Source organism: Strongylocentrotus purpuratus, unplaced genomic scaffold, assembly GCF_000002235.5.
Source record: "Strongylocentrotus purpuratus isolate Spur 01 unplaced genomic scaffold, Spur_5.0 spur5_scaffold_12, whole genome shotgun sequence".
Taxonomy (NCBI): Eukaryota; Metazoa; Echinodermata; class Echinoidea; order Camarodonta; family Strongylocentrotidae; genus Strongylocentrotus; species Strongylocentrotus purpuratus.
In genome coordinates, this window is record NW_022145597.1 from 2951079 (window position 1) to 2974580 (window position 23502).

Consider the following 23502-nt stretch of genomic DNA (forward strand, 5'->3'; position numbering starts at 1 on the left):
CCCCCCCCCCCCCCCCCCCCCCCCGTTGCCAGTTTCGTCTTTTCAGTACGCAATTAGGTATTTATTAAGCTTGCCATTTTTATTTTTCTATGTCAAAATGCCGTTCTTTCAAATCAGGTTCTGAGCATTCTTAAACTCATTTTAAAGCCCATCTGTACTAGTTTACAGGAGGGATTAGACCACCCTGCAAGGTCACTGGACAGGTGGTTATCTCATCAAATCAGCTCTCAGTTAATATAAGATAAAGAGGGTCATGGGAGACCAATGGTCACCGATTAGGCATTCTTTGCTACATAGAGGGTGCAAGTAGCTATAAGTAGTACAATGGAGATTTAAAAGGTGCTGTATTTCAAAGCCCAAAATACTTTTTGTGTTGGTCTTGATACTCATTGTATATTAAACTAGTATTTTACCATATTAAAGTGTTTTATAGACTTTGTTTGTTTAAATGCTTGAAAACCCCAATGATTTTTTTTTTTTTTTATGGAAAAAAAAAAAAGACACACCAAAAATGAGGTTAAAAAAAAAAAAAAATAAATAAATAAATAAAAAATCCGCCCGCCCGCCCCTACCCTAGAAAAGCAATCGAGGACAACCAAACAACTTTTTTTTTGGCCTTATTGTGGGAAAATTACTATTCAGCTGTACATGTGAGTCATGATAGGGGAATATCCCGTCCAGTTTACCACAGTTAATACACATATATTGTTTACAAATGATTGTGTGTTATTTGAATCCACTGTTTATTCGTTTTCATTGATTAATATCATTATGCTTTCACTTTGGCTTTGTTCAAAAATAGATTTATGCCTATATGAATGCGTTTGAGGTGATGTGCCATGATATAATAGTAGGCCTACATTCTAATATTCTATATTTTGAGTATCATTTAGACAGGTATACATTGCCAGAAGGAGTGTGGTGTATGATGTAATCCCTTAAAATATTTCAGTCGCCACGTTTAGTTTAGAGCATCGTTAATTAATCGCGAAATGATGACCTTGTTGTTGTTTTTTTTCTGTTTTTGCTTGTTGGCAAAAAATGAGCTAACCTGTTTTCAAATTTGGTCAGACTCCTCGCATATTTGTGTTGACGAATTGCGGCCAATGTTACAAATTGATAAATGACAGGGACTGTAAGATTATATGCCGTGTGGACAGAAAATTTGTGATGACAAATTAGTGTTCCATAAGGGTTGCGAGCTAAGAATCGTGTAGTCTGAAATATTATCCAGTATAATCACATTGTATTAACAGCGAGAACTCATCATGCTCATAGAAGAAAGATGAGCCTAGATGAATAAAGGGGATTTAAGTTGGTATGGACACAACTTCACTCAATCACATATAGTAGGAGACCAGCCTGTAGGTCCCGTGACCAATCTCTGGGAACAAAGGTTTGAAAGTGTTTTTGTGTTCCCTGATGAATACCGAACAAATTTTACTTGGGCTGCCCCCTTGAAAATCCCGGGCATTTTCGTGAGGGGTCAACAAAGGTCACACAGGGATAAAAATTCAAATAGTTCCAATCGTGTCATTATGCATATCAAATTACTCGTCTGGTCATGAGGATTCCAAAAATGTATAGTTTGCTATACCTCCGACCTTAAATGAGGGCGCTATGGTAAAAAATGTTGAAAGGTCAACACACTTTTGGCTGGTGATCAAATTTACCAACACAGCTAATCTTATCGAATCACATATCAGATTACTCGTCTGGTCATAAGGATTCCAAAAATATATAGTTTGATATACCTCCGACCTTAAATGAGGGCGCTATGGTCAAAAAGGTCAATGCACTTTAGAAATTCACCACCACAATTAACATTGTCCGATTCTAATGATTTTAGGGTCTAATAATATGTTTTCTGACATGGCAAATTCAACTATACAACTTTCAAAAGTAAAAGTGCTTACCTTGACCATGTACATTAAAAATGGCTGCCGTTTCGGTGACAAACATCTAACAACTTCTTATCCATGGGTTTGGGGGAAATTTCAAGGTTATGGCAACTACTTTTGATTTTAAAAGTTGCTTAGTTAAATTTGTTATGTCAAAAAACATATTATTAGACACTAAAATCTTAATTCTCCCAACTATATTATTACAATTTAATTACATTTTAAGTGAATGGAAATCTCACAAAGCAATAAAATGGCTCTACTTTCCATTCAAGACATTTTTTATAGCCTGTTTTATTTCTTTTTTTTCATGGAAAAACGGTTGGGAAAATTCAAAAATGGTTGGGAGAATTTACTGTTAATCACTGTTAGAGGGTGTCATACATCGACTCCTTCAAAGAAAACCATAGATATCTTCGTGGTTTGAGAATTTTTTCAGGATTTTTTGCATGTCAGAGGGTTAGTACAGTAGAAGGAATATAGTAAGTAACATTTTATACAAAAATTAAGCATTTTTTTCATCAACGTTCAAAAATGTTACCAAGTCACTTTAACGCTATACCACTGTATCCCATGGGTTTGGAAGCATGATATTCAGAAAATATGTTGTGCAACCCGCCTGCCCCCCCCCCCCCCCCCCCTCTCAACCAAGTCTGGCGATCACAATTACACAAACAGGAGGCGGATGTCAAAAATTATATAGGAACGCACTATTTGTATAAGAGAAGGTCGTAAAGCGTGTCTAGCTCTCCAGGAATGAAAATAGCGTGACAAAAAACTAACAAAAAAAATCAATGACCAGAAACTGAGGAAAAAATATTATTATGGTGACATGACTCATCACAGGTTCAAGTAATCTCTCAAATCATGGGAAGATGTGGGTTCTATCAAGCCCATTATTTTGGTTCTTGGTTATATGAGATTTTAGTGCTTTTTTTAAATCTATACCCCCCCCCCCCCCCCCTCCCTGATTATAATTCTGTATTTCTATACAGCGCGCCCAAGTAAGAGAGGGAGAGAGAGAGAGAGGAGGAGGAGGGAGGAGAAAGAGAGAGAGATGAAGGAGAGAGAACGAGAAAGAGATGATGAGGAGAGATGGAGAGAGAAGAAAAAGAGAGAGAGATAGAGAGAAGGGGGTAAGGGAGAGAAAGAGAGAGAGAGAGAAAAAGAAGTAGAAGGATCCGCGAAAATAAGTCTACTTTGACAAAACAGTGCACTATTTACTACGCGTATAACAATCATTATTTCATTGTCATACCGTCGAAGTAATATGATTTTTTTCCATGATATTTAAATACACCTAGTGGTGAGTCGGTCTCTCTGACCTTGAGCCAATTGTTTCATGCTTCAAAGCTTTATATTAGGGTGATAAACATCATTTTACGACTTTCTTTGATATTCAGCCTAATTCAAAGCTGAAATTGTGGACCAGCCATGTCAACAAATGTAATGCATATTTGAGAAGATGACAGAGCAGAACCTCAGACACTTCGACAAACCTTTGCCATATATACCTAGGCCTACTTCAAACCGGCCAATTCTTGGTTATTCAGAACAATAATTAATGTAAATATTTGCTTGGTCTGGTGACGGTTTCTGGTGCAAAGAATTACATCTAGGAACCGTCTTAAGTCAAGTTCGTCGAAATCCCATTGAAATATATTAAAATCAGTATAAACCATGCGCTTCAATAGAATATCGGCGAACTTGTATTTGTGACGATTTCGTGAAACGGTGAACTGTCGTCTATCTGGTCGGTGTGAATTGGGAGTGGGAAGCAGTCATGTTCTCTTGTTCCGGTCAGACTGACACCAGACCGACACCTGACCGACACCTGACCAACACAAGACCGACACCAGACCGACTCAAGACCGACACCAGACCGACAACAGACCGACACCTGACCGCACAAAACATATCATTAGCGCCACTTGAAAGAAAACAATTTTTATTGGTGGGTTCGGAGTCGGTCTTTAGTCGGTCAAGTTGTTTGTTTGTTTGTTTGTTTGTTTTATTTCCGTATAAAAGACATCATGCATTCAGTAATATAATAACAAATAGAATAATGAATAGCAAGATAAAATAAACGGCTGGATAGCCCATATTCAGCGGTAGCATTATGATACCGCTGGTCTTCCATGGGGACCAGAAATGATACAGTAAAACAATACAATAAATAACAATATACATTAACAAACGACAAAGAAAAACGACAAAGAAAAATGGCAAAACATAAATTCTCAAGCAAAATATAGTAAGAAATTAAATATCCAGGACAGACAGTATAGAGAAAAGAAACTGGTATTTATAGAAAGAGAATTGTGTGAAGTAAACTTAAAAACAACTCAAAAGTCTCTTGAATGAAGACAATGTATTACAGTTGTGGAACTATAGGCCTAGGCCCCGTCTTATAAAGAGTTGCGATTGATCCAAATCAATCACAATTAGTCCTCCAATCAATCACAAGTTTGCGGTCTCCTATCTCTTATGTACATTGCGATTAATATCAGTCACAAATAAGTTGCAATGTAAAGGTAAAGACCAGTATTGGAAACGCCCCAATTTCAAAAAATGAAATGGAAGCTCTCATTACCAATCATGTGAAAGAATATGTTTTGACTAATAAATGATGATACAAAAATTTGCCGGAAAACCGCCTACTAATTCATATATTTGGTAAATTTGTTTCTCTCATGGTCTGTGAGAGATATAGGGTAGTCCCATATACATCTTTCTGTGTATAGTGCTTGTAACTTTACGAAGAATGGGCCAAATTTCTTATCATTTTGATGATTCCAGAACCTTGCAGATGCTAGATGCTAGATGATCAACCTTTTCTGATCGATTCCACAACGTTTCTTTCACAATGCAATCGCATGACCATAACTGGGCCCCGTCTTACAAAGAGTTGATATCAATCGTAAGTTATTTGCGATTGATATCAATCGTAACTATGTACATAAGAGATAGGAGACTGCAAACTTGCGATTGATTGGAGGACTTACGATTGATTTGGATCGATCGTAACTCTTTGTAAGACGGGGCCCAGGTCTTTACCTTTAATATCAACTCTTTGTAAGACGGGGCCCTGGAGTAGCGATCTTTTTCATTGAATGAACTTTGAAATGATTTGATCTCAATGCACCGATCACGAGCGACTTTTCTGTGACCCTATGCCTATACTCTTACATCAGGGATCAATCGAGAAAGTTTGTCCGAGATTGCATCACCTTTCTGAGAAATCCCCTTTATACACGTGACGTGACTCTTTTTTCCCCTCTGACTGGAAATAGGTAGTCAAACTTGAGCAAATTGTTTTGGTAAACTAGTTAGCTTCAGATAATATGCGTGGGTAGCTAGTGTGTATATTGATATTATGTCAATATAACCTAACAATGGGTTGCCGTTTTATAAAGGGCCTTTCATTTTTGTTTGCTTATCATCAACCACACTAAAACTCTGTGACCCTTTTACATTTCATATGCAATTTAGTAAACTATAGTACTTTTTAAGGATGTTGTGTGAATTTGATAGTAGTCTTTCTTTGGTCATTGACAGGTTTATAGTCAACATCCAGACCTACAAAATACAGCTTCGAATATGAACTAGAAGCAAAGAAATTCGTGAGAATAGAGAAACTATTCACCCGGATGAGAACTCTGCTTGTAACTGTTTGTAAACTCGGCAATGCTGAGCCATGTTGAGATACTGTATGAGTATCAGATAATCAGGGGGACCTTAAAACCTCTTACAAAACTTTTGGTAGTTATTATTGAAGAATGTATGAATTTATAGAACCCCGTGTTGTCAACATCAGTCTTAAAACTGAACTCTTGAATATATGTACTTTCAGCCTAAATTATGAATTGAACCCCAAATAGTTGGGCGGCAGATAACAGAAACTATTATATTGGCGTTAATATCAAATACTGAAGGATCGACAGACAAAGACGAAAATAAACAAACCATACCACATACTACACATGGATCGATAACATAGTGTCCTGCATACTATTGATAAGAGCAGTGTAACCTTATGATAGTGGTAACCTTTAATTAAGAATTAAAGCCACCTATAAGATTTGTAAATGTATTTTGTTTTATATTCCATATACTAAGAATCTTGCTCTACGATTGGTCAAAAGTAAATCACGTGATGAAAGATAGATCGCCCATTATTGATGGGAGAAGCAAAAAGTTCGTTACACTGTGTAGATAGTACTACTATCTACACAGTGCAACGCACTTTCACTGAATATAGAGGTACTATTTACAAAGGGCAACGCACTTTCACTGAAGATTATTCAAAAGCGCACTAAAACAGGCGTAATTAAGCGCGCATTACCAATGAGCGTAATTAAAACAAACACATGCGCGCACCGTACCCTCAAGGGGCCGGGTTGGGTTAAACTACTGTTTAACTTTTTTGGTGTGAATTTGGGCATGGTGTCTTTTATGTAGATGCATACACGTCCTTTTCTTTTTGTAGTTAAATTGTTTTAGATGTGGAATATACAGCAAATAATCACCTTTTGGTTTCAGGCGATGGCAAACTATCACTTCCTCGTCGATCAGGATGTAGCCTATACGCTATCTTTCCTCAGCTTCGCTTCGGAAAGATAGCTACATCCAGATCGCCTCGGAAGTGATAGTTTGTCCCACCACCTTCACCAACGGTAGTTATTTGCTTAATAACCATTAATCATAGTTACCTCCTTATCGTGTTTATTGACATTCTGTTTGAATTACCAGACGGTACAAACATCAATTATCTTGTTTCGAATCTCGCACAAAGGTTCCTACTTTCATACTCTGGCATGGGGGATGGATAACCGAATTCCCTACTCTGTCCGGCATGTTCCTCCGTCCAAGGCGTAGCCATACTATCATGAGGGGGGCGAGGGGCAGGGGGGGGGGGGTAGTCCAAGTATAAAGTGCAGACGAAATTAAGCAGGAATATTCACCAGATAAATATTGAATAATTTTACGACGACTAGTACTACTACAACTACTACTACTACTACTACTACTACTACTACTACCACTACTACTACTACTACCACTACTACTACTACTACTACTACTACTACTACTACTACCACTACCACTATTACTACTACTACTATTACTACTACTACTACTACTACTACTACTACTTCTACCACCACCACTATTACTACTACTACTACTATTACTACTACTACTACTACTACCACCACCACTATTACTACTACTACTATTACTACTACTACTACCACCACCACTATTACTACTACTACTACTACTACTACTACTACTACTACTACTACTACTACTTTTACTACTACTGCTACTACTACTACTCCTAGTAGTGTATGATAATGATAATACTAATGATATATCTAATATTCATCATTATCATGATTATTATAACACTAATGATACATCTAATAGTTATCATTATCATGATTATTATAATACTAATGATACATCTAATAATTATCATGATTCTTATAATAATAATAATAAATAATAATAAATAATGAAATAATGATGATAACAAAAACAAGAATAAACACAACAATAACAATAATATTTATAAAAAGAAAAAGAGAAGGGGACAGAGGGAGAAAGGAAGAGAGAGGGAGAGAGAGAGAGAGAGCGAGAGGAAGAGAGAGAGAGAGAGATGAAGGGAGAGGGGGAAGCAGAGAAGGAGAGAGATAGAGAGACAGACAGACAGACAGACATATATATAGACAAAAAAGACGTACGTACAGTGAAAAAAAAAGTTGAAAAGAAAGATACACAAGGAAAAACAGAAAGACAAAGAACGAGAAAAAAACTAAAAAAGAAGTAGAAGAGAGGGAGAGAGAGAGAGAGAAAGAGAGGGGGAGAGAGAGAGAGAGAGAGAGAGATAGAGGGGGTGGATAAAGAGGGAGGGAGGTAGAGAGAGAGAGATATATATATATATAGAGAGAGAGAGAGAGAGAGAGAGAGAGAGAGATCCTTTTATTTCGCACTGGGCCATCAACCCAGGCCTAGTTCCATCTTCTTTATCTCTGGGTCTATTTGTCCATCCAAATCAATACGTCTGCAATCTAATCGATATGTACAGACAAGCCTTGTTTTGGTTCCGAGCTAATATATACAACGTCAGAGATCACCATGGATATAACCTTATCTCAACACATTTTATATTTATATACATGTAGGACCTTTGTACATTTTTATCTTTCAGCAAGCTGTTTGTGTTTGCAAGAGAGGGGCAATCGTTTATGAATACTTATAAAGATAATTGTTTCAGTGTCATGTCGTATCGAAATAACTAAAAGGGGAGTAGGATATTTCCTCCCTCTAAATCTACAAAGAAATTAATATATACTCACTGTTTTTACAAATTTTAGAAAAGAAATTGATAACTGACCTTTCATGTATGATGAAAAAGATAGACAAAAAGATGCATAAACCAATAAATCAAATCAAATCAAATCACTCAATTTATCAACAAATTCATTCATTCATTACTTACAGTTCATTTCATTCAATCTTTTCCGTTTTCCTTCCCGAATTATGTCTTATGACATATTCTGGATCAAAATAATATAGAATTAGGATAATGGCATAATATTGAACGAGTTATTAAGTCTGTTTAAGAGTCCCGTCCCACCCTCTCTATCTCTCTCTCTCTCTCTCTCTCTAAACAATTTCACGAATGCTAAACTGCATGTTATCCTAATTCTAATCATTTTCTATAATTTGTATATTTAGAATGATTAAATCTGCTAAAAAAGTGATTGAAGAATTCAATATTGGGTCACATTTGTATGCAGTTTAATATCGAAGATAACATGTAATTTTCTCTCTCTTTTTGTAATGTATTTTGATAAAGGCTCAAACGCTTTTGTTTGCTTACTCTATTCATCTAAATTTGACAGCGTGTAAACTTTTGTTACCACTAACATCAATAAATAATGACAAGAAAAACTGACCCTGTTTATTTGAATGTGAACACATTAATTTTTTGTTAAGCGCTTAGAAACTTTGTATTAAGCGCTATATAAATGTAATTTATTATTATTATTATTATTATTAATTTATTACTTGCATATCTTTGGATCTGTATACATGTATATCATAATCCCTGCATTGTTCTTAACTCGAACCGACATCAAAACTAAATGTAGAGAGTACCGAAGCTGTGACATCATAAACATCCATGTTTTGAATTTCTCAATTTTTTCTTCATTTCCCAAAAGAGCATCAAAAATAATGTCCGAATGGAAACCAATTGAATATGTTAGGCATTGGCTGAGATATGACCATCTGAATAAAGATATGTCCTATGGGAACTCAGTGTTATAGTGCTCTGGTTCCTTATGAACCAGAGCACTATAACACTGAGTTCCCATAGGAGTGACAGGACATCTATGTATTCCCTGAAAACCCCTTTAAAAAACCCACTGTCCTTCTTTAATTTGACTCCAATTCTATTCTACACTAAAGTTATGTCAGAAAAATAATAGTGATTATACTTCTGACCGTTATCTAATCGAACTTTGTTGACGTCACACGGCCCGGCCCACGCAACCCAGTGAAGTAGGGGAATACCTAGACCGAAAGCTTCAGTCTCTATAATCGTCGGTTGTTCCACTGAGACTACGTCTGGCTCCACTAGACCTCCGGTTATAGAGACTGAACGACTGCCTATGCCAGCCTGTGTTGAACTTATTCCGCTAGATTTTAGCCGCTAGGCCCCTCCCACAAACTTGCCACGGCCGTATTGTTATGCCCCCAAAATCCCCCAAAATGTCATTTTACCTCGTTCATTTCCAATTTTAAATTAGGCCTAGGCTATAATACATCGGTTCCACTTACTAACTTCATTGATATAATCCGTTTAATGGTCCCTTTTAAGGAAATTATCGGTCAAAATCGACATCCATGTTGAAAATCTTGCAAGCCGTGTTAAACTCTCGCTGCCGTCAATCTCATCCCTTCTAGTCTACGCCGAAGGCAAAATGATTATGAAGGAAAAACTGTGCGCCATCTACACGTTCGTAATGGCGTTATCACAGTTTTTCCTTCATAATCATTTTGCCTTCGGCGTAGACTAGAAAGGATGAGATTGACGGCAGCGAGAGTTTAACACGGCTTGCAAGATTTTCAACATGGATGTCGATTTTGACCGATAATTTCCTTAAAAGGGACCATTAAACGGATTATATCAATGAAGTTAGTAAGTGGAACCGATGTTTTATAGCCTAGGCCTAATTTAAAATTGGAAATGAACGAGGTAAAATGACATTTTGGGGGATTTTGGGGGCATAACAATACGGCCGTGGCAAGTTTGTGGGAGGGGCCTAGCGGCTAAAATCTAGCGGAATAAGTTCAACATAGGCTGGCATAGGCGATCGTTCTGTCTCTATAACCGGAGGTCTAGTGGAGCCAGACGTAGTCTCAGTGGAACAACCGACGATTATAGAGACTGAAGCTTTCGGTCTAGGGAATACCCTGCTCGACAGTGCTCGTCCACACCCCCAAATATCTACACGTGCACATTTTCGGGGGAAATAAGTTCAACCTTTTTACCTATACCTGCTTGTGCAGAAATCCATTCTTGATATAGGCCTATGATGGAATGATTCTAGGAGGACTAACTTTCAGATATCTTCCCGGGATTATTGCCCCTATGCCCTCTCTGACACCCTTTGGTTTTTATAACGTCCTTAAAACCTCAATTTGTATAATCCTTCTGAGATTTGGTTCAAATAATGTATCATATTTTGTACGATACATTTAAAAAAAAATTCCGACCGACCGACTCATGTTGTGGCACCTAAATGCCAAAACATCATCTTTTATTTTGTATAGTCCTTATGACAGTGTTTATTTGAATATAACACATTTCTGTCAGTCAGGGGGATGCTGCAATTTTTTAGAGCAGCACGGGAAATAAAATGACATATTTTTACGGTTTACCCTTTATATCATTGATGTGGGCAGGGGCGGATCTATCTTTTCGCTAAGGGGGGGGGGGGTGACCTAGTGGCGGATCCAGGATTTTCCAAAAATCGCGCCGTTTTACTGTTTTACTTTTTTTCTTTTCTTCTTCTTCTTTTTTCCCCTTTTTTGTTCTCACTTGGCCGCCCAAGGGGTGGGGGCGGGGCGGGGGTTAAACCGCCGACCCCCCCCCCCCCCCCTCTTAGATCTGCCAGGAGATGTTATGAGGATACGAGGCAGCATGATTCAGACGGGCATTCTTCATTTTCATTGACGTCAGGATTAGAGAAACAAAACGCTCACGTTTATGCTTTACTGGCCATGAATGAAGATGGAATATTTCCTCGAATGAACTATTTTTAGAGTGATTTTTACTCTTATGCGTTTACAACGATCTAATTGGTGTCATGAATATAATCACCTAACATTTTTTTAATGAACTCATATAATGAATTAACTGAGTAACATACCATTATAGGATAATAAGGCCTACATGGAATTGATATGTTTGTCTTCACAATTACAACTAGAAGTAGTAATAGTAGTAGTGGTGTGTGTCTGTATGTGTATGTTTTTTTTTTTTTTTTTACAGATGTGTATCAATCAGTTATGATTATTTACGTCTGGGGACCGACCTTTAACGTCACCATCCGAAAGACGTGACTCAGATTCGGACCCGCGTCCTAAATCAGTTTGTAACTTCCACTGTTAGCTGGGTTACAGACGCACGCCACAACGCCCCGGTACTACTACTAGTAGGTACTACTACTAGTAGTAGTAGCATCAAGTATGCAAATATTGTTGATGGGAAGTATAAGAAAAACATTACAAAAACAAACAAAACAAGTGGCATACATAGTTACATGCAAAGTAGTGGTTCAGACCGACCGATACCCAAAATGGGATAATTAGGCTGTGTTAATAGAGGGGAAATAGGAAACAAAGTCTTAGGACACTTTGGACCTAATCACGTGGTTCTTCCTGACGGCCTTCACACCCAACCTCTATCGAGTTACCTGATTGAACGCGTTGAAGTACAGGTCACAAGATATAACTATTATTGTGCTTGACACCGATTGGCCCCACGTTGATTTTTTTTTTGCACACGTCACTCCAGGCCAGTCACCGTTTGTGCCTACGTCATCTTTTCCACGCCTTCTTTCCCTTCCGCTCCTTTGTATTTTTCCGGGATTTCCCTTCTGGTTATTACATACCATTGAGTGCAGTGCGCATTGATGTGTGTGACGGATGAAAAGGATAAATACAAGCAGTCGAAACGCTTAGTGCTCATTCACTACAAAGATACCGATCAACTACAGAACAGAAGAACTTTCAAGTTTCAATCTACGACTATAACAAGTTTTTATTTAAGAGAATTAAACAGCAGTTTCAAGATGGCTGTACCAAACAAGCAGAAAAAACGGTCTTCTATGAATTTCGAGGAGAAGGCTGTGATCAAGCGGCAGTTTTCAGAGCGAACACTGATGGCAAATGAGCTAGAAAACTCTCTGCATCTGGGAAATGCATCCCCTAGAGTTATGCCAGATCAAGTGCCCTCCCTATCCCCAAAATTCGAGCGGGCACAAACCATAGATTCGGACAATTCCTTCTTTCTTGATAGTAGAGTTTTCGAGAAGAACTCCTCGACCAAGGAATCCAAGCCCGATATCGAACGCGAACGTTCCTCCGAACCAGAGCAAGAAGACCATTGCCTGAGCGAAGACTTGGGGAATACAGACGTGTCATTCAGCCACGTACAGGTGGTCGATGTCCCGATCATTCCTGAAAACACTCAGACGACGGAAGCCGAGGAGGGCGTCGAGGAGGAGGGGTGTGACGAACCCGATGGCCTCGGGAAATTATTGGGCAAAATAGGCCATAAAATTACTCAAGTAGTTGATCGTGTGATGCCACATCAGGTAAGTGTATACACTTTGTTTTATTTTAATAGTAATGATATATTATGCCATGTGCAGGCCAACTAATGAAATCATCTAACATTTTCTCAATGAGTTCTTGATTTATAAGATATTTCAATCATTCAACTTTTTAAGTCGGAAAATAGTTTGTATGATAGATCCAAACCCTCGAATCTCACCTATCTATCATCAAACTAGATATGCAATGAGTTATTACATCGTACAATACGAATGAATTTCATTGAGCTTTGAATTACAGGATAACGACACATGATTAACTACAGTGTAACCCGCTTTAGCGACCACCTGTCTATAAAGACCACATTCTGCTTCATTGAATATAGTGTTTGTCGTTTACTTGTCATTGAAAGGATTTTTTATGTAAAGACAACCTGCCTATATAGAAAGACCCCTTTTCAAGTCTCCCTTGAGTGGTCAATTTTATTATATTTATCATCTTATCAAAATCTTCGCATGAGAAACTCTCTATCGACCATCTATTCTTTCTTTGCTGCTTTCCAGCACCATCATCATGATGAAAAGTACTATGGCCTGGAAGGGTTCAATGTTCATCTACCAGCTCGTTTCCATCAATTCGACACTCCATGCCCGTTCGGTGCTCGTCTCAATAAATCGGAGGAAGGCTATAAGCTTGCCGAGGTACTCGTCGATACAGCAGCGTACAAGGCTGGTCTAAGGTACGTCTGTTCACATACGATGTTTATCTGTTTGTTCATGTTTTTGTTTCTTTGTATGTTGTGTGGGTGTGCTAATTAAAATGCTTCAATTTACATTGATACAATAAACGAAGGCAACTATAGCCCATCATATCAATTCATTATGAAATTTGCAGAAATGAAGAAAACCACATATTAAAATTATAATGCATTACTTGTTTTATAGTGTCGATTTTCATAAATTGAATGAAATGAACCTGTGTTTCCCATTTGAAACTTTATTTGAGTTTATTAACAGTTAGAAGTCATACTTCGGTACTACGTACTGTATAAAAACATGGACTGAGGATACTAAAATACGGGTAGTGTATAAACATGACACTTAACTTGTCAAATTTATCATATTTATTAACCTCTTTCCTCTGTGTTCTTATTTGCCTCCCCTCTTCAATTCTGTCTCTTCTCTTTCTGTTCTTCTTTCACTCTTTCTCTATCTTACTCTCTCTCTCTCTCTCTCTCTCTCTCCATTTTATCTCCATTCTCTTCCTCTTTCTCTCTCTCTCTCTCTCTTCCTCTCTCTCTCTCTCTCTCTTTCTCTCTTTCTCTCTCCCTTTCTCTCTATCTCTTTCTCTCTTTATCTTCTTTTTCTCTCTCTCTCCCCATCTCTCTCTCTCTCTTTCTCTCTCTCTCTTTCTCCCCATTGTCTTCATTTTGAGCAGAGAGTCTGATACACTCACCCATCTCAATGACAGAGAATTACACACGTTAGACATCAGTGAGATTGTGGAGCTCTTCATGGATATTGAGATAACGTTCACATTGGTAAGTTACCTTAATCATATATATATATATCTATTCCATATTCGATATTGTCGTTATTTGCTTAGAAAATGAAATGAATAATGAAATAGGATGCATTGCTGGATGAGAAGCAAGTAGCTGTGATAGTGCACAAAATAACCAAAAAGATTGCTGTCTGATTTCATGGACTGCGTTTACGTCTGAAATTTGTCGCTCTCATTTATGACTGTTAAAATATCTTGCTCACGTTTTGACATAACATTATAATCCATTCCAAGATAGCAACAACTTTATAAGAAATCAACCTCAGGAATTTCAAAAGCCGTGTGCGTCACATAAGGCAATGTGCAATCATGAAAATGGCATATTTATTAATCTGTTCATGGTTTTCACGGGACATACAAATCGGTATTGAAATATGCCCTTGAGTCTATTTTTGAAAAAAGTTGCGATCGTGTGTAATATACTTTGTATTATATAGTACGTTATTTCCAAGTAAATGTATTTTCATTTAAAGCCCATCTGCACTAGATTGGTCAGGAGGTATTAGACCTCCCTGCATGATCACTGACAGGTGGTTATCTCACCAAATCAGCTTCCATGCAATTAAAATAAGAAAAAATGGGATCATGGGGGACCAATGGTCATCGATTAGGCATTGTTTGCTATATAGGGTGCGCAAATAGCTATAAGTAGTGCAATGGGGCTTTAAAGCTGTTCTTTTCTTTCACACACAATAATAACAGTGCTATTTTCTGACAGTCATAAAAATACCATGATTAATACAATCTCTAATATTAACAACAGGATCGCAAATACTTTCAAAAAATCGACCCAACGCAATGCCAATAGACTTGTTTATCACCTTTTGAAATGTGCGGGTATTACAATGACGTATTACACAATATTAACAATATTTCTCTAGGCAATTCAGTAGGGTTTTGAACTGATCTCAGTGGATTTCTTGAAAGACTTTGCGATCGTGTTTGATGCTTGTATAAGGGTAAGAATTTAACTCACTTTTTGCTTCCACTCTCTTTCCTTGACCAGACAATTCTGAGAAAATATGGAGAAGGAGATAAGGTTCATCTCGAGAAGACAACGATACGGGTCACCATAGATGATGGAGGTAAGTACGACAAAAATAAATAAATTAATAAATAAATAAGAAGATAATAATAAAACTCACTAAAAACAGCAGCAATCTACAGCAACAGCGAAAGAATACGACCAAGATTTGTATTGAGCGGGATATTATACGAAATAAACAACATTGGAATATTTGTAATTTAGTGACTGAAACTTAACAAATGAATGAATCAACGATTAAACAAATAAATGAATACATAAATGAATAATCAAATAAACAAATAAATAAATTTAAATCTACTTTTCTAGGCTACGATTTTGGTATTTGCTTTCATTCATTATTTTTTTTTAATTTATATTATAGTTCTAGTGGAAATAGTGAATACGGAGATCGTTTGCAGTCAAAGGCCCTACAAAGTTAGCACATCAGCACTGTCTTTCATCTGTCAAGATGAAGATGATGTTCCTCAGATCTATCTCAATACTTCAGGAGAAATAGTGACGATGGGAAAATACATCGATCAAAGAGGTCAGTAACCATGGTTACTCAATAAGATTGAGATGAGAGTGCTGCTTATGATGATGGTGCTGAAGAACTGCTGATAGTAGTTATGATGATGACAATGATGACAATGATGATAATGATGATGATGGTGATGATGATGATGATGACGATGATGATGGTGATATTTATGGTATATTATTAAATGATGATGATGATGATGATGATGACGATGATAATGGTGATGTTTATGGTAATAATGATGAAGATGATTTGTATGGTAATAATGTTGATGATGACGATGATGATGAATATATTGAGGATTACAGTGTTAAAGATGATGATTATTTTTGTGGCTCAATTATTCATGGTCAGTTGTTGGCCTATATGTTCATCATGTTCAGCTGCATATATATCAAGAAAAATTATATTTACATGAAATTTAAACAGATTATATTTGCTTTTCTTCTTCAGCTCACTTCTACTTGGACTTCTATGTAGTCATAGGCCATCAGTCACAGGGCCAACTCTGTGCAATACGTCATGCTAACACCAGTACACTATACGACGCAGTACAGAACAACATGAAGGTACACAACTAAACAATTTTATATAGACCAGAAACGCCCCCCCCCCCCTCTCAAGAAATGAAATGGAAGCTCTTATTACCAATCATATGAAAGAGTATGTTTTGACTAATATGTGATGATACAAATTTTGCCGGGAAACCGCCCACTATTATTGATTTATTTGGTAAAATATCATATCGATCCGGCCTGGTTAGATTTCGCGAATGCACTTCAACATTGAACATTTGGGCATATATTTCTGCTTTTTTTGCGAATTTAGGTTGAAGTTTTGCCATCTAAATCTCTGAAGGCAATGTTTGAACAATATTGAATGGAAATTTTGCACCCAAAACCCTCGAATTGGAATTTTACCACTACCGGTCTATATCTTCGAAATTATTAAAAGATTCTGTCTCTCTTGATCCCCGTGATTTGAAATTAATAGTTCAAGATAATCTTTCAACCTCCAGAGATTCTGTATCTATGCTAAAATCCCCCCTAAAGAAACTGAAGTGAAATTTTGAGTCGTGTTTGTGAGGTGCATTCTCACAACGTTAAGATCAATCGTAATCCAAGGAAGGGAATAATAAGAATGATAATAATATTCCGCTTTTATATAGTGTTTAATACAAATGTCTCTAAGCGCTTTAAAGATATGAGATAATATTTTCACGGTCATTGGATTCAAATCAAGGGAAGAAAGTTAGTTTACCATAAATACTACACAACACATGTCACTGAAAAAACTGCCTCAATATTTGCCATTTTGATTAATTGAAACTGCAAGTCATGTAGTTAAAATGATTAGTTTGAAAATATATAATTCAATTTACATTGTTTTATAGTTAAACTAATGATGTTCTGCATTTATTGTTTATTTTCAGCCGCTGAAGGATCCTTATAATCCCGATCTAGCATGTATGCTTGACAAGATAGCAAGAAGTGATGGCACTTTCGTGTTCGAGTCAGTGGAGCGTCAAGGTAACTATCAATTAGGGTGTCTCAAATCAAGACCTTCTCCTATTCCCCCAAAACAATTATGATAATGATAATAATGAAGAAAAAAAGGAAGAAAAGAAACAAGTGTCTTTAGCGGTATAGTGGATGAGGCAGACGATGAAAATGGCTTAAAATAAAGTCAACAACAAAAATTTGGAGGCTAAGAGAATACTACCGCACCCATTTGTATCAATTATTTCTGCTTTTGCCACTGAATGAGAATATATTAATACACTGATTAAACAAGGAACAAAAGGTCACTTGACTTCCACTTTTGCTTTCGATATTGCTAATGTTTTTACCAACTGCTTGTTATACATGTATGTATGTATTTGAGTTATACTTTGTCACAATGCATGGTCCAATTGGAAAGATGAAATACTGTCGTCTGAATTTCTTAATAAGATATTCACATAATATAAGTCTTACTAGGGAGAAAGCTTCAAATCTTAGAAAGTTTTTGTCAAATTCTCTCCTCACAATGAGCTGTAATAATTTTTAGCGCACCTTATTTTCTTGTCTTCTAGCGATAGAGGGAGTTATAGCAATGGTTTTATAAGTAGAACAGAGTACAACTGTGAAAAGTTGATTGGGATGTTCGATTCTACCTTAGGGGAGTTATTATCTTGATAACGGAGGGATGGGGGGGGGGATTACTAGCCATTTCTTTTGAGATTCTTTTTTTCAAGCAGAGAATAGAGATTCATAATGAAGATTTGCCTCGAATTCAACATTTTTTTCCAATCTCTCTATCTATCTCTCTCTCTCTCTCTTTAGGTCATTACCTAGTCTATGAAAGGACTACAGGAACACTTAAGTTGTCTCAATGCGTGAGTCTAAGTTCAGTCCCTTCTAGCGGCTCTTTCGATGTCACTGGTGTCAAATCCTCAAGGGTGTGATCATCTACAAGGTTATCATCAAGGTCATCATCAAAGTCATTGTCAAGGTCATTGTAACATTCAATTTCATGAGCGTTGTCAGGAGTAACACGAATTGTTTTAGGTTCTTGTAAATAATGTGATCTGTTGAAGTTTCGGGTTGCAAATCCAAGTCTGACATAGCGTAGGCACACGAAATATGTTGTCACAAATTTGGGTTCATGCCACCTTGCCAAATATTGTACCACAAACGTACCTGTGAACATGTGAGAATATTCCTTTTTTTTTCATTCACTTTGCTTTTCGCTTATTCTGTGGCTAAGAATGAAGAACCTGATATACTATTATTCCAATGATATATGTCAGTACCTACAGATGCTCCCTTTAAAATGAATTGACAGATTTGTAGGATACATGTTATTAATTGCAATATTGAAAGTTGAATCGGAATTCGGTGCTTAAAGACTTTGGTGGAAAGCGCTTTATAAGCACCGTTTTTATTATTATTGTGATTATTATTAATATTTATTTGCTGATCATTAACATGATTGCATGGTCACACGGTTAGAAAAGATACGTAAAATGTAATTAAAATAAAGGGGCCTCCAGGCAGAAAATACATCATTCGGTATTTTCGTACATAACTTAGTTTAGGTCGTTGGTTCGATCCCCGGCCGCGTCATACCAAAAGACGTTAAAAGATAGGAGTTGCTGCTACCTTAGATAGAGCAACGTCGATCTGGCGCTGCTCAGTGGCTGCCGGGCTCACGATCAATTGGGCAAAAAGAATTTTTCATTTCGGTTTAATAAAATTTAGAGTGGACTAAAAGATTATTATTATTATTATGTTCAATGATATGAGTGTTCATATTCTTACTGCAATATGTTTTATTATAATATCAAGTAAATAAGACGTTTTTCTGATCACGATTCTTGAGATTACACCCAGAAATATTGACTATTATCATTTCGAAGAAATGATTTGACTTGAAATATATATACATGTTAATCACAATTACTTAAGCGTACTAATAATTTCATTAACAAATGCACGCTTCTTGCACATAGGTTCCACTTGTAAATAGCATTTGTAAATTGTATAATATTTATATTATTTTCACGGACATATATGTCCTCTTAAACCATTCTCTGTATGAGAAAGTTGCACTTGCTGTAGTTTCTAAGAAACTTTGCTTACTTTTTTTTTGTTTACATTGCCATCATTATTCGTAATAGGCAAATACATGCACTGTTGGAAGGACCGATTAACGAAACAAAGAGAGAAAATATATCCTATTTAATCTTTTGTGTAAATGATATGTATAGGTTTTGTGTTTCGTGTAATTGGTACTTCTCATGAAAAGGGTCTCTCTCTATTCAGTCAACCTTGATAGTAAAAAAAAAACAGATGTCGTAATTGTATCGACAGCCAAATCAAATGTACTGATTTCAGAATATAAATTATTGTAGCTTGTAAATAAACAACTTTATATGAAATATGATGTCATTATGATGTGAGCTTGTAATATGCAAGAATTTGAATAATATTTTATTAAAAATTAACGAAGTATTTCCACGTGAATATAGTGTGTTTCTGGTAATCGTATGCCCTTTTGTAAGTGCTCTGAAACGAACGGATGTAAAATAAAGAAAGATATTGTGATTGATGATTGTGATTGAGATTCCAATGTTTGCAAAATAATGAGAACTGACGACTAAAATTAAATGAGATAACATGATGAGATGGGGAAAAAGGTGAGGGAGGCCAGGAGAGAGAGAGAGAGAGAGAGAGAGAGAGAGAGAGAGAGAGAGAGAGAGAGAGAGAGACAAAGAAAGACAGAGAGACGGATAGAGAGGGGGAGAGAGAAAGAAAGAGAGAGATGGAGAGAGAGAGAGAGAGAGAGAGAGAGAGAGAGGGCGTGGGTGGTCACGAAAAGGGAAAGTACACATTAGATTTGTGTAATATTGGTTGAACTAAACCAAGCCAATAGCCGACCAAAATTGACAGCGTGTGAACACCACTACTATAATATATGCCATACTCCAGCCCGTTGCTTTAATGGTTTCGCGGTGAACATGCTTTTTTAGTTTGGAACCAGCAACCTTGACGACTAGCGAATTGGCAATTACAGTGCGTCCCCCCAAAAACTATACACTTTTGAAATGGCTGCCGAATAAAAAAAGATATATGATTCTGGGGGAAAAGTTTTATATGTATGGAAAGCTCATATGACACCAAAATGTCCGAAAATAATTCATGCTTGGGTGAGCAAATGAAAATTCGGTTGCGCAGGAATTAACCTTCCAATTTGTGAGAGGTAAATCCTTTGGAGCTTACATAATTGAGGGTAATATGATACATTCATGATCTGCTGAGTGAATGTCATGGTTATGCATGAGCAGGCACGTAGAAACGGGGGGGGGCGGGCACGTGCCCCCCTAAAATTTCCAAGATCGGTTGAACTTTTTTAGACCCCTTTTTTTGTAGGTGCCCCCCCCCCCCAAAAAAAAAAAAAAACAAACAAACAAACAAACAAAACAAAACAAAACATCGAACTCTGGCTACGTGCCTGTGCATGAGTTAAACAGGAATGGTATTTTTATTGCAGCACTAATTTTGCCTGGTAGACTCAGTGGTGTGTTCATGGGAGTCAGAACGGGGTGATGGTACATGTTGTAATTTCATTGTTACAAATCAATGAGATGTTCAACTAATCTTACAATAACTGAAATGTGGGTTGAAGACTGGGTCGGTGGAAGGTCGTGTCAACTTAGTCGTGGCAAGTTGGTCGGAGAATAAAGATCGTATGGAAAACTAATGGTGTAAGTCAAATATTTATAGAATATCTATTGTAGCAGGGCAAAACTGACGCCGACTAGGAAAACCCCGTTGAACATGGCTATTATTTACACAATTGAAATAACAATGAAAATTCGATGAATGAGATAAATTCGGAACAGACAGCATGTCGACAAGATTTAGTCTCTATATCATCAGACCCTGTCATGTCTCTAGTTGTATTGTACACTGTCGCTAATATAGTTGGAATATTTTTTTTTTACCCCAATTTATGGAATTATTTCGACAATGATTTATTCCTAATAGATCTAGATAATAGTATACATTCTCAGATTTTATTGAATAATAATTTGCCAGTGTTTGTTTTGCGTGACTGCTAAGGCATGTGTATGCTACTATGCCTATCAACTAGGGGACCTACGCCCATAAGTCATAAATGACAGTAATGAGGAATAATGCTCCACAAAAGGGCACTAATATCGCACATCGACACGGTTTTGATCCTGGGGCCTCACAGTTATGAGGTCATTGCTTGGCCACTGAAACATGATGGCAAATTATTATTCAATAAAATCTGAGAATGTATACTATTATTTAGATCTAATAGGAATAAATCATTGTCGAAATAATTCCATAAATTGAGGTAAAAAAAAAATATTCCAACTATATGAGCGACAGTGTATATATAGCAGCGTCTTTTTCCAACCGGGGTGCCGTAAGAGAAATACTTTGGAATAACGTCAGTTTCGCGAAACACACGCATTAGAAACCGCTATGTATTTGTATGAGGGATTAACATTTCAATTCAATAAGGTATCTTTCCTTATCGATCGTTTCGCTTGCTCGCTACCTTTCGAAATAGCCGAACATGTTGATTTCAGGCCGCGATTATTTACTTTTAGGCTCCAAGTCATATTTTATTGGCGAGGTGCCCGAAAATCCTTCTATTTCCCAGCGAGGTGCCCGAATGTCGTCATTCAGGCACCTCGATGCTCGAATATATCGCATATTTTATATATAATATTACTTTTTTTACCACACTCGTTCATTTCACTCGCTCGCAACATTTAGAAACAGGATCATTCTGGGAAACGAGATACGTGAAAATCCATGTATCCATGTATCAAAGTGACCAAATAATGATATGATAAAATATCATTTTTACCACATTAAAGATTTTGTTGCTGCTCGAAAAAATTTAGAAACAAATTTTCACTTACGTGTATGCATGGCACTTGACGAATGCTAGAGTGATGCCGAATGTATCTTCAATGATGAATTTAGGACTAGAGTGACGCGAAACAATGTCTTTCTTAAAAGGGTGCCGAGACTGAAATAAGGTTAGGGGAAAAAAACCCAGCTGGTATGTAAGACAAAGTCGTCCGAATGATGTCATGGCTGAAATACTCTGATGGTAGACTATAAATGTAAGCCATGAATCATATCTGTTTATTATACTTCAGAATTAATTGGCTCAAGCCATCAATGCATTTAACTTTAAAGAAAACAGAAATGGTAGTTGTAACGTACCTTAATACACAAGGCAACTGCGCAAAAAATATTACCATATCAATTTGGAATGCCACTGTTCGTGTAAGCACTTTGTTATACATTGTGCTATTGTTTTGTTCGACGTACATTTGTAATTTAAGGTAGGCCTATATTTTTCTTTAAAAGACGTTAACTGAGCGTAAGCTATACCACATTAGTGAATTGAAATGAATTGAATTGAATTGAGTTGCAATCTTTCATTCATGCAACATTAAGCTTAATGAATTTCTAATAAGTGCCTCTTCCCCTTGTCATAAGTGCCCCTTTTCACCTTTTTTAATCTGATAAATGCCTCTTTTAATTTGACAAAACATGCCTTCTTTCCTTTTGTAATAAATTCATCTTTCTTCTTCTTAAAAGTGCCCCTTTTCTTTTGTAATAAGTGCATTTTTATTCCCCTTCTAATAAGTGACCCTTTTCATCTCTGATGAGTGTCCCTTTAATGTTATGAGAATTGCCCCTGATCATCTCAGATAAGTGTCCACTTACTTTGAAAGTTGCCATTTTCCTTTATAAGTAATAGGCCTTTTACCGTCTGATAAGTGCCAATTTCAAACAGTGATAAGTTCCCTTTTTTATACTTTTTTTTTGGAAAGTGCCCCTATTTCCCACTGTAGCTTACGAATTGGGCCCTTTTGTGGTAATTTAAACTGCCTTATCTAGTTTCAAAGAATAGGACCAGCTTTTTATACCACTACGATGAAAGGCAGAAGAGCCGGGAGGGCCGGGGCAGGGGCATTAGAAATACAGTTGAGTTCGTTTTCAAAGCTATCAAACATTCTTTCTCTAGGCTAAAGCAATCAATTTCCCTTTGTTCAAGAGTATAAATATTCAGAC

General features: G+C 36.8%; 1 protein-coding gene across 2 annotated transcripts; it reads left to right on the forward strand.

The window, feature by feature from the left end:
* The first annotated feature begins 12158 nt into the window (after window positions 1-12158).
* On the forward strand, window positions 12159-19029 carry LOC583539. Of its 2 annotated transcripts, XM_795140.5 has the most exons (8): window positions 12161-12799; window positions 13322-13497; window positions 14196-14298; window positions 15328-15406; window positions 15731-15895; window positions 16343-16458; window positions 17322-17418; window positions 18214-19029. In XM_795140.5, the coding sequence occupies exons 1-8, from the start codon at window positions 12275-12277 to the stop codon at window positions 18333-18335; spliced, it is 1383 nt and encodes a 460-aa protein (XP_800233.2). In that variant the 5' UTR covers window positions 12161-12274; the 3' UTR covers window positions 18336-19029. The 2 variants fall into 2 exon arrangements, 1 of the variants encoding a protein (XP_800233.2); XR_004063481.1 differs by lacking the exon at window positions 16343-16458 and having other exon boundaries at window positions 12159-12799; window positions 18214-18325.
* Window positions 19030-23502: the final 4473 nt, after the last annotated feature.